This window comes from Corvus cornix, chromosome 2, assembly GCF_000738735.6.
Source record: "Corvus cornix cornix isolate S_Up_H32 chromosome 2, ASM73873v5, whole genome shotgun sequence".
Taxonomy (NCBI): domain Eukaryota; kingdom Metazoa; phylum Chordata; class Aves; order Passeriformes; family Corvidae; genus Corvus; species Corvus cornix.
Genome location: NC_046333.1, coordinates 153,140,703 through 153,152,910, shown reverse-complemented (window position 1 = coordinate 153,152,910; position 12,208 = coordinate 153,140,703). Strand labels below are relative to the sequence as shown.

Below are 12,208 nucleotides of genomic sequence, written 5' to 3'. Positions count from 1 at the left end.
GTATTAGAGGTGTTTTGAAGATAAAAATCTGCTTTTGATTCTGTTTTAGCTCCCATAGAAACTCGTGGCCACGTTGGCAGGTAAGTCCTGGGTGACAGGAGGCCGGGAGGGGCTGGGAGCTCACAGCCAGCTCTGGTGATACAAGGGCACAGTCCCCACTTGGAGCATCTTTGCAGCACAGAATTGTCACTCCCAGCCTCCTGTTGGCCGCAATGCTGAGCTCAGGCCCTTTCTCTTTTGCTCCTTGAAATCCCCCAGTTCTCCCAGTGCATATCCCAAAAGAGCCTCCTGTCACACTGGACTGTATTTTACCCTTCTCTGCCTCCTTTTCCTGCAGGGATAGCCTTAAATATGGCTCTTTCAAGGAGGATTCTTCCACTTCTTTGCTTGTCCTTGTGTGTAGTTTTCCCCCTGTCTGGCACAGGACAGTTTGGGAGCTGAAAAACCAGACAGAAACCCCCTCCCTGCACCTTGTGCTGCCCCACACTCCTTTCCCATGGGAATATCAAGCACAAAAGAAAGATGCTGCAGGCTGAAAACCAGAGAATCCAACTTTATTTGTGAAATTCTCACCCAGAAGGGAACCCTCACCCTCCCAGTCCCTCTATATCCAGACCCTGCCCCATGCACACGTGGAAAGCAGAGCCCAGGATGCTGCAGAAAACATGGAAAGGCCACTGGAGATAGAGCTGGAAGCCAGGATAAAAAAAGGAATGAGCTCTGAGGATGGCAGGGATGGAGTTTTGCTTCTGGCCTGACACATCCGACTGGTTTTTGGAGCAGGGAAAAACAGAACAGACGAGTGGGAAGCAGGGGCTGGAGCTCAGTGTCTGCGAGGGTGGGTGGAATACCGGGATTGGAGTAACTTCCAATTATTATCCTCTCCATGGCATTTTTGCCCTGTAGATCTCAGCATTGCCAGGGGGTCTCAGGGAAGTTGTCAGTGTTTTAGTGGAGTTCTGAGGGTTTCACCTCCAGGAAAAAGGGCTCATCATCCTCCTGAGCTCACAGGGACCTCTGCCAAGGAGTGCAAAATTGCCAAGCATTTTCTTCTAAATGGTACTGAGACAGACCTTGAGAAACAATTCCCTCAGTGCAAGGAGGAAAAAGAGCCCCCCTGATTTTGTTTCTTAGGGAAACAGAGTGGAAAAAGGAAAAAAAAAAAAGGAGGAAAAATAGACTGCTACAGAGGAGGTTGCAGGGGTGCCATGAAGACACAAGGATGGTGCATGGGGTGTAAGCATGCTCCATTCTGCTTTTGCTTCCTGATCCTCTGGATGGTCCCTGGCAATAGGAACAGAGGGAATGGCAAATTCCCTGGATCTCTGTGAGCTGGGCGCACCTGGCTCATCCATATCTGCTTCCACTCCAGATGCTTTTACATTAGAATCATTCCTACAGCTACTCCAAGCAAATCCCAGCTGGGATCCCAGCACTTTTAACAGATTTTTTCCAGAGTTGAGGGTCTGGGATAACCATTACTTTTCCTATCCTGCAGTTTTTGCTCAGGAGGGATGGCAGAGCAACAGAAGAATTTGCTTGGAATAGTCTTTAAAATACCTGGAAAGGGAAATCTGGGAGCTCCGACTCCAACCTGAGCTCAGGCAGAGGCTGAGGGTGGGGTAGTATTTGTCTGGCCAAACTTGGATATTTGGGTTTGCAGGTCTGACCTACCCTGGCATGTCAGTCCAGGGAGTGTTCTTCTGAGCTTTCCAGAAATCCATCCCATTCCCACAGGGAAGTTGAGCCCTTCTGAACTCATTTCTTAGCTTATCCTTGGAATCAAGTGCCAGCTATCTGCAGTTGCCACCCACACCCTGATGGGCAGGAAGTAACTGGGCCCAGATCCATCTGCTCCTCTCGCTCAGGACGTGGCACAGGTTGCCCAGAGAAGCTGAAGCTGTGGCTGCCCCCCCTGGAATTGTTCCAGGCTGGGTTGGAGGGGCTTGGAGCAACCTGGGATAGTGGAAGGTGTCCCTGCCCATGGCAGGGGGTTGGAACTGGATGATCCTGAAGGTTCCTTCCAACCCAACCCATTCTCTGTGGGTCCTGAGGACCAGAAGCAGCTGAAGGTGAGGAACATCTGCTTTAACAGCTGGAAACTGGAGATTTGAGGGGTTTAAGTCCAGGTGTCCAAACTCTTTGCTTGAATCCAGCGTTGGAGATGGGGTGAAGCCACATGTCAGCGAAGAAGGACATTCCCAAAGCATCTAAGAGTCCATGAGGCAGCTTGGCAGGGAGAGTGGTGGGCTTCTGCCTGGAGCTGGGAGACTTGTGACCTCACAGGGAGCCCTGGAGGACTGCTCCGGCCACCATGGCCACCAGGCTCAGCGCTGCCGAGCTGCTCCTCAGCCCACTGCTGCTCCTGGCGTCATCCGTGCACAGGTCAGTGAAGCAGCAGGTCTTGGGCCTCGTTGCCCCTATCCCGTCGTAGGAGAGGCATTCCTCCTCACAGTCCCTGGTCACGGTAATGTTGCCAAAAAAGGGATAACCTGGGAGAGGCGGATTGGAGAGGGGAAGAAATGGCAAAAGGAAATGGGATTGAGAAACACTGACAGAGGAGGTGTTGGACATCTCTAATCCGTGGGGGCCTCTAGTCCAGCCTATTTTTTGTGGGAACAGGTCTGCCAGTTCTCACTGCTGACTCTCTCTCACCCTCCTGCTCCTTCCAAAATCATTCCAGCATGGACAAGGGACACAAGTCCCTGTAGATGTTTGCACCATCTATAAATTCAGGGTCCATAAAGGTATTGGGGTAGGAAAGACAACACAGAGGGAGTAAGTGCAGTGAGTCCTGATACTTCACTATGAGGCTCCAAATCCGTTGGATTTCTCTCCTTCCCTCTTTAAACTGGGATAATTTCACCTGGATTTTTATAGACACGCTAAAGGATAATCCAAGCTGGGACTGGGATGGGGAGAGGGAAGCGTGGCCAGGAGGTTGAGGGAGGTGATTCTCCCCCTCTACTCTGCTCAGGTGAGATCCCACTTGCAGAGCTGCCTCCAGCTCTGAGGTCCTGAGTGGAAGAAAGTCATGGACCTGTTGGAACAGGTCCAGAGAAGGTCATGGAGATGCTCCAAGGGCTAGAGCCTCTCTGCTCTGGAGCCAGGCTGGGAGAGCTGGGAATGTCCAGCCTGGAGAAGGGAAGGCTCCAAGGAGACCTCAGAGCCCCTTCCAGTGCCTAAAGGGGCTCCAGGAGAGCTGGAGAGGGACTTGGGACAAGGGATGGAGGGACAGGACACAGGGAATGGCTTTAAACTGGAATAGGGTAAAGTTAGGTGGGATATTGGGGAGGAATTCTTGGCTGGGAGGGTGGGGAGGCCCTGGCAGTTTGCCCAGAGAAGCTGTGGCTGCCCCTGGATCCCTGGAAGTGTCCAAGGCCAGGCTGGATGGGGTTTGGAGCAACCTGGGATAGTGGAATGTGGGAGTTTGGAATTCAATGATCTTTAAGGTCCCTTCCAACCCAACCCATCATGGAATTCTTGGATTTCTCCCTGGGATCCCTCAGGGAGGGCGTTGGGACTCACCTGTCTCCACGGAGTGCAGCGTCGTGGTGCACACGGTGGCTTTTGGGGGACACACGGTGGCTTTCATGCACCGGGAAATGTCTGTGGGCTCCTTGCACGTGTAACATCGCAGGGACTGGGCTGCAGAGGGGACAGGAGGGCTCTGAGGTGACAAAATAGGGAAAACAGACCCAAATCTGCAGCTTCCTGACTGAAATGCAGCAGTGTCCAAAATTAGGCACACCCAGAGGCACTGGCAAAGCTTGGATATGCCAGAGGGGAAAGACCAAATCCCAGCACTGGAGGACAAGGGTGCTGTTACAGCAGCTGGGCCTGAACACGACTTTGGAGGCTCAGCAGCCCAGAAAAGAGCAGGGATTTAGAGGGATCTGTTCCTTGAGGAGTTTTGGTAGGTCTGAGCGTCCTCTGTAAGAATTCAGCCTGGAGAAGAGGAGGCTGTGGGGAGACTTTTTGGGATCTACAACTTCCTTCTGAGGGGAAGTGGAGGGGCAGCACCGATCTCTCTGTGACCAGTGACGGGATCCAAGGGAATGGCCTGAAACTGTGTCAGGCCAGGTTTAGACTGGATATCAGGAAAAGGTTCTTCGCCCAGAGGGTGGTCAGGCACTGGAATGAGCTTCCCAGCATGGCATCAAGAGTTCAGGACAATGCTCTCAGGCACAGGGTGGGATTGTTGGGATGGCCTGTGTGGGGCCAGGAGTTGGACTTTGATGATCCTTGTGGGTCCCTTCCAAATCAGGATATTCCATGATTGTAAAAACCAGCTCCTTCTGCTGACAGCAACATTCCCAAGCCATGACAGTGGCAGTTCCCCCATCCCTTCCCTCACAGCAACAGCTCCCTCCTGTTTGTTTGAGGGAAATTCTGCAGGAATCAGTAACTGAGAGCAGGATTTCAATTTCAGAGCTGTACCAGAGATCCTGAGGGCTGAGTGTGGCCTCACAACCACTCTCATGAGGGGCTACTGCTGCTTTTTAAAGAGGTGCTGTACAGACCCTCGCTGGCTCCCACTTGAGGGAGGGACATCTCTAAATATGCAAATCTTGGTCACAGCAGCTCTCAAAAATCTCAGTGTGAGCCTTGTCCATCCACAGCCAGCAGATACTGAGAGTGTGGATTTTCCAAATTCCTGCTGGTGTGGCTTGGTGACAAAATCCAGCCCGGTTTGAGATTTTCTAGCCTACCCTCCTGCCAGCTGCTGAAAAGCATCCTGAAAGCGTCCAGTGCCATCTATTGGTAAAAATTCACACCGATGCTGTGTTTTTGTTCCCGTTCTGCTGTCACAAAGGAACCTCTGGGGCTTTGTGATAAGGATAAATATTTTTGAAGGCATTTGTTTGAACACCTGACTTCAGAAGGAATTTTTAAGGCATCTACTCCTCGTAGCAGCTCCCTTGGAAAATTCAGCTGTGGGGTAGAGCCTACAGGGCGCAAAACTTTTCTTTGTCTCTTTGCAGAAGTAAAAAGGATTTCTTCCTGGGAATATTTCAATGTTCTTGTGGCCATACTCCCTGTAAACAGGGTGGTGGAGCCATCCCTGTTTATCCCAGCTCAGGACCTCACTAGATCCCTTCCCAATGATCCACGAGAGGCTGTTTACATTTTAACAGAGGTAACACATTATCAACAATCATTTGGATGTCTGTGGATGTGTAGGATGGGTGGATGGATGGAGCAGTTCTGGCTTAAGGCACTTGAGAAACTGCTCTGAAACCCTTGGGGTGAGGTGGTTTCCATTTCCAAACCTCAGAATTTTCATGGATGAGCAGGGAAGTGCATTGGGGGAATTAATCCCAGTTAAAAGCAGGTTTAAGGAAGGAAAACCTCAACCCCCTCATCTTCCACTGACTCTGGGTGGGGCATTTAGAGGACACGGGTTTTGTGGGAAGGTTGAATGGAAGAGGAAAGCCCAAATCTGTAAGAACCAGGACAGAAGAACCGAACAGGGACAGCTCTGTGTCCTGATCTGAGCCAATAATTCCCTGTTCCTCACTGTCCAACAGGACCTTCCATCTCTTCATATCCAACCTCGGGAGTATAAATGGTCACAGACACATCCCTCAGCTGCAAGAGGGGTGCCTAGACCAGCTGCTTCCCTCTGGATCACCCCAAAAATTTTACTTCTGCCTGATTTCAGCTATAAAGCAAAAAAATAAAATTCTTTGACACCTTGGGTGGTTTCTCAGAAATTCCATTAAATCCAAGACAAAGCTCCAGATGGAGATAAGTTTGATCCCTGCCCAGGCTGCCTTTCCTTTGAGGTCTTTCAGGGTCCCATGGAAGCAGCCTGAGGAGCTCTGGGGCCCATGGGCTGTAGGTTAAACCCCTCTGGGTTGGTGTCACCCCTGGAATGGCTGTTCCAGGCAGGGGTGTAGCTGAAGTTGGTCACATCCAGATGCAGGAAGGACACAGCAATGACCAAACCCTGCTGCCAGCTTGCCCAAGATCCAGACCCATCACAGACCCAGGGGAATTTCCCATTCCCACCTATCTCCTGAAATAAGGGAAAATCCTGGAGCTGGGGGTTTAATAAACCTTTCCAATGTCCTTGAAGTTATTTCTCATACCCTCACCCTTATCTATATTAAAGTTTCACCTTCTGGCTTTCAGCACTTCAAGTAGCCAGCTGGGAGGTTTTAGGGATGGCAGGAGCTCAGGATGAGCATATGCCATCCCATTTCTGAAGGGAGAGGGTGGCAGCTTAGGTAGAGGCTGGCGCTTCAGGCTCTTTCCCAGGCTGGTCCTGCCCTGTGGTTGTCCCCTCCACCCCTGGGTATGGGTGACAGGTATCTGAAGGATGAGCGTCGCTCCCAGCCAGGCATCACAGCTCTTCCCACCAGGAATGCATCTCCCCTTTCCCACTTCACCCTTTGACCTTCTTCAATACAAAAGGCATCATTGCCCCTACCCGGGGGTTAGCAGGTCTTTCCCCTCCCTCCCCTCCCGGGAATTTCCCAGGGGGTCCCTGGAGTGTTGGGAATGAGGAGCTCTTACCCAACTCCACGAATGCCAGGCCCAGCAGGAATCCAACCAGGAGCTTCTTCATGCTGAGAGCAGATCCAGGCAGCCAGGACAGATCCAAGAAGCTGCTCCCAAGGAGCTTTATATGTTTTCCCACCCTCCACCACCTGTTGTTGATCCTGTGGGCGGATTCCCTCGGGGTGATCAGGGGAGAGCCCAGCTCCAGTCTGGATTGGGATTTGCAGAGGAACAAGTTCCCTGATGAGGTGACATCACCGCAATGAGCAGACTCCTGCCATACCTCGGCTCTTCCCCAGGTTTATGTCCCGGGGCTGGTCCCATGGAAAAGGAAAAACACGGCTGGCACTGCAAGGTGTGGCCCCGTGCCAGGGCTTGGATGGGGAATGTGACCAAGGTGTGTTTGCTCCTTCCAGCCTGGCTCCATGAGCCCAGAGCTGTCTTGTGTCACACTGGTTGCACTGGCCAACCACGGTCAAGGGGCAAGTGACAGCAGGCTGGGCTTCCACGTGCTTTGGAAAAATGATTCCATGGGCTGGCATGACTGAGGTTGCCCAAAGATGTTTGTTTTCCCAAATCCAGTTCAAAATCAAGCCTGATTTCTGGATCCCTTGGTTATTAATTGAGCTGCTGGGTGTGGGAGTCACTTGGAGGCCAGTGGGATATGGTGCTTCCAAGTCTGGAATTGGGATAAGTCATGTGGTTTCAGGTCCTGGGTCATGCTGGCAAAGCTTTCCTTTGGAAAGCTGTCAATTATTCACCAAATTCTATCCTGAAGCTGGGAAATAAACCCAACATGGAGCAATTTTCCCACTCTGGCACCTTCCTGATAGCAAATTTCACTTCATCCACATCAAGGCAACCCTTTGAAACATCATAATTTATTTTGCATCTTATCCCATATTTGGGGAGCCAGCTTCAAATGCTTGGAGCTGGGGAGAAATGATTTACTTCCCCCTTGGGACTGAGCCACTGGTATTTTATATTTCACAGGAAAAGCTGACAGACTTTTTGTTGAGTTTGTTGTGATCCAAATTGGAAAACCCCAGCATTGTGCAATTTCCCATAAAACAGCTGAATAAGCCAAAGAGGCGAAGTTTGTGAATCACTGGAGCACTTGGAGATTTTAGAGATGGAGATGAGGTGAGTTGAAGGTGTTTTGATGAGGTGAGCTGAAGGTGTTTTAATGAGGTACTTTGCCTGTCACAGACTTGTTATGACAACACACGTGAGAATTGCTGCCATTCCCAGCAACCTCTCCTTCTTCCCAGTTGGAGGATGGTTCCCAGTAACCTGAGAAACGTTGCTAATGAAAATTTCCACAGCCACGGATGACACAAAGCTGACAGAGCTGTGGGAAAGGGAGAGAAAGACCTACACCCTAATCCTCCTCTACAAGTGTGAAAATTATCCTTTATTTTATCTTCCTGTGCTGTCAGAGACCAGGCACATAAAAAAACCTGAATCAAACATAACTTTCTGGGCACACAGGAAAAAAATCCACTCGGTGAAAGCCACCAGACCTGGTTACATCCAGATCTTTGCTCGGAACTGGGCAGCTCAAGGCACATTTGAGCAATATCCTAATTAACAGCCGTGAAACTGGAAAAGATCCAGCGCTTTCAGCATTCCGGGTGGTTGTGCCTCAATGGGAAAGCACAATGGGGTTGGCACAGTAAAACTGCTTGGTGGGTTGTGGAGTGGAAATGTGCATGGAGACATCCTCTCCTACCTGAAAATCATTCCATATGGAGGGTTTTTTTGGGATAAATCAGTGTGGTTGAAGGAATAGGGATATAAGTACTTAACCACTGTCTTAACTCTGTCTTAAAGGCTTGGAAAGGTTGGAGATCTTTCCATAAATCAGAACACTGGGAAAACACCAGGGCAGAGGGGTTGAGTGTGCAGCAGTGCCAGACTTCAGGGAAAGAGAATTTGGGTGTGTTCCAGTAAAACTGTGGAGGAAAGGAAAGACCTTTAAGGTCTGTTACCTTTAAGGTATTCCTTGATTAAAGATAATCAGGAGCCTATGGAGAGATGGAATCCTGGAAACAAACCCAAAACCCAACACAACCAACCATGAGTGGTGTCCAAATGTGTGTTGAGGTGGGAGGGAGGTTGATTTTGGAAGTGGCAACACCCTCCTGGCTTCCCAGGTGGAATTCCACTGCCACTGTCAAGAAAAAAATGGGATCTTGATGGAAAAAACCCAATAGACAGCAATTAATGGGGAGACTGAGACAACAGGATTCACTCCAAAAGATGGCACTGGAAAACACTGGCCCCTTTTAGATCAGCAGAGTTAAGACAAGCCTGATTTAAATGAGACTGGAAGTTGAAGTTGGATCTTAAATGCTAGAAAAATTAGGATTATTTCTGTAAGCAAATGCAGAGAAGAAACCTGACCTGCTTAAAGCCTGATAAATGTGTGAAAACTGTGGTTTGACAAAGGAGTTCGGTAAGGCTTAGACAGCTTTCATGACTCAGGAGGCCCTAAAAATTCCCTTCTGTCTCTGTCAGGGGTGGAATAAGCCCTGGGAAAGGTTGTGAGCTCTGACTGACAGGAGCCAGAAGGGACTTCGGTTGAAATGTCACTTCAGGTCTGGAGAGCTGAGAATATCAACGAGGTGTGGTGCGTAGGGAGAAAGGTTTGTGTGCCAAAAGCCTTCAGAAATTCTCAGTGGGATCAATCCAAACCCTCTCCCAGCCTGTCTCTGGGAGACTGTTCTAATTTATAAGGTGATATAGGGAGATATAATCCCTCTCTGCTTATCACAAATACCAGACAAGGCAGATGACAGAAATTCGGTGTTTACAGGCAAGAAGGTGACGTGCTTCACCTGCTCTAACTTCCCTTACAGTTAATTCTTTTTTGAATGATAAAACCCCAATTTTTTATGAGGTGTTCTGCAGGGAGTGAACACAAAGCTTTGCTAAGGTGTTCCAGTTGCTGGTTATCAGCCACATGTGATATTAGTCCTGTGTAAAATATTTCTGCTCTGATTTATGGGGTCCCTACAGCCAGTGGCTCTCCTTACACCCCTCTACTAAATTTAATTTCTCACTGTTGCAATTTTCCTCTTCTCCATAGAAATGTATTTTGTCTGGGATATCCCTTGGACAGATTTTGGTGGGCTCTTTGGCTCCTTCTCTGGAAAACTGGTTCTCCAAGGCTTTAATCCTTCTGATGGTCCTTCTCTGAACTCCCTCTGTTTCACCACCTGCTCTCCTACATTGTCCAGTTCAGAAATGGACATTTTCTTAGGCCATTCCATAGAATTGCAGAATGGTTTTGGTTGAAAGGGACCTTCAAGATCATCCAATTTCAATCCCCTGCCATGGGCAGGGACACCTTCCACTAACCCAGGTTGATCCAAGCTCCATCCAACCTGGCCTTGGACACTTCCAGGGATGGGGCACCCACAGCTTCTCTGAGCAACCCATGCCAGGGCCTCACTACCCTCCCAGGGAAGAATTTTTTCCCAATATCCCATAAAACCCCACCTCTTTCAGTTTGAAGCCATTCCCCCTTGTCCTGACACTCCATTCCCTTGTCCAAAATCCCTCTCCAGCTCTCTTGGAGCCCCACTTCAGCTACTGAGAGCTCACAATAAGGTCACCCCAGAGCCTTCTCCTCTGCAGTCCCAGGAATAAACAGAACGGATCCATCTGCTGTGATACAAAACCAACCAAGCCTATTTGACACCATGGTCATGTCGTGATAACCACGGCATCAATCTACCTGACATCAATGTCTTTCCTGGGAGCTGATTTGCAGGATGGAGTTTATTTTCCAGGTATCAGATTTCCAAGTATGCTGGTGACAACTGGTTTGCAGGAAAATACAGATACTGTTGATCATTACACTGAGTCACCTTGAGTTCAGCTCCTGTGATTCCAGGGGGGTAGAACTTTTGCCAGGGGACTTTTTGGATGGCTGCACCATCTTCATGTGTGACTCAGTAGCGGGGAACCTCTCTGCCTGTGCCCGTGGCTGCAGCGATGTTTGATGATCCAATGGAAGTTCCACCTCTCATAGGTGTGTGTCGACAACAAGACTTTGGGCTTGTTGGGGTGGAGTTGGTCTCCACCCTCCTGATGAAATTCTGCCACTGAGCAGGAAGAAATCAGGTTTCGTTGGGCTGGAGAGGGGTGAAAGTGTGAGCACCCTCCTCCGAGGAGCTCTTTAGGTCTGTCTTCCAGGGGCCGTTTGATATTAAATGTTTCTCCTCCATGGGGAGTATAAAAAAAAAAAAAATCCAGATTCACAGCTCTGATTCAATCTCTAGAGAGCTCTTACCCCTTTTTTTCTGTGTCTGAGCTTCATTTTGCTGCTTTGCACCCCCTGTCTGAAGATATGAGGTGAGAAGTTGAACCTCTCCAAGCAGAGAAGGGAACTGTACTCGCATCTCCCAAATTCTGGCTCAAGCTCACTAATCCCAAGGCTAAAAGGCAGGTGCTCCTAAGGATGGGAGGAAACCTTCCAGACTTGCTGGATTTTTACAAAAAGACATGAGTTGTGTTCAGTGCTCTGAGAGAAAAGCAGGGAGTCCAGGGATGTGATTATCTGGAGGTTGGAATCATTGAATCATGGAATGGTTTGGATTGGAAGAGCCCCTAAATCTCATCTCATCCAATCTCCCAGCCATGGGCAAGGACACCTTCCACTAGACCAGGTTGCTCAGGTTCCTCCTCTTGCAGTTGCAGGATTGAGGACAATTCCTTCAGGCATCACCTATCTAGCTGTGTTTGGTCCACCCCGGGAATGTAGGTCCCTCAAACATTTTCTGAAAACATCAAGAATGTCGAAGATGTGATTCTGGGTTGGACCCCAGAGGGATGAATATCCACAATTCAGGCATTTCAGGCTTCCTTTAAGATTTATCAGTCCTACCATGGACTTGAGAGCTGCCTAGGAAGTGTAACGGGCTGTGTTATGGCTGGAACCCCCTGGATCTGTTCCAGGGAATGTCCAGGCACACGCTGAGGCATAGCAAGGACCAAGGATGTTTCCAGAAAGGTTGCTCTGGTTGGAAGGATGAGAAATTCAGGCGCAAGCTGTGACAGCTGTGATCAGGATCAGAGAATGGATCCTGCTCCCTTTTGAAGACCAGCATGGACACAACCTGGATGTGTGCTCCAATGAAAACCTCTTGTGTCCATCATTCCGGTGTGATTCCCTTTTCCATCCCAGTGACAGCTGCTGCCAGCCCTACATGAAAGCCCATGTGACCCATAAATCCACGCTCCATCATGTAGGGCACCTGTGGCCATGTGATTTTTCCATCTGAAATTTGGATGATTTAGAATAATGGGATTGTTAAAAGTTGGAAAAGACCTCTGAGATCACCAAGTCCAACCACCACCATGTTCACCATTAAACCATGTCCTCAAGTGCCAGACCCATGTGGTTTTTTGAACACTTCCAGGGATGGTGACTCCACCACTTCCCTTTTCCAATGCTTAAACACTAAAAAAGCCAAGGCTGAAGGATGCTGGGAATATTCCTGGGGGCTGCTGTTGGCTGGGAGTGTCCAGTGTCTTTCTCCACACTTTAATCGCTTATCTCTTATCAACATTTTGCAGTACAAGGACAACATGCAGAGACTGGCTGGTTACAGAGCTACTTCCTTCCCTTTATCAGGAAGATTTTCCCTCTTTATCAACTTTGGTTGTGCAGAGAAAGGAAACAGAATCTTCC

General features: G+C 49.3%; 1 protein-coding gene across 1 annotated transcript; it reads right to left on the bottom strand.

Annotated features, from left to right (window-relative positions):
* Window positions 1-533: 533 nt before the first annotated feature.
* On the bottom strand, window positions 534-6,690 carry LOC104692605 (ly6/PLAUR domain-containing protein 2-like). Its single transcript, XM_010404684.4, has 3 exons — window positions 6,523-6,690; window positions 3,529-3,648; window positions 534-2,492 (listed from the first exon to the last, which is right to left on the bottom strand). Exons 1-3 carry the CDS (start codon window positions 6,572-6,574, stop codon window positions 2,281-2,283), a joined length of 384 nt encoding a protein of 127 aa, XP_010402986.4. The 5' UTR covers window positions 6,575-6,690; the 3' UTR covers window positions 534-2,280.
* Between the last annotated feature and the right edge of the window lie 5,518 nt (window positions 6,691-12,208).

What these genes read in the sequence shown, in the direction of transcription:
- LOC104692605 (XM_010404684.4), bottom strand. Translation starts at nt 6,574, where the DNA reads ATGAAGAAGCTCCTGGTTGGATTCCTGCTGGGCCTGGCATTCGTGGAG. An exon ending in CCTGGCATTCGTGGAGTTGG is followed by an intron (nt 3,649 to 6,522) that starts GTAAGAGCTCCT and finishes TCCCCTCTGCAG; the next exon opens with CCCAGTCCCTGCGATGTTAC. An exon ending in GCTGCACTCCGTGGAGACAG is followed by an intron (nt 2,493 to 3,528) that starts GTGAGTCCCAAC and finishes CGCCTCTCCCAG; the next exon opens with GTTATCCCTTTTTTGGCAAC.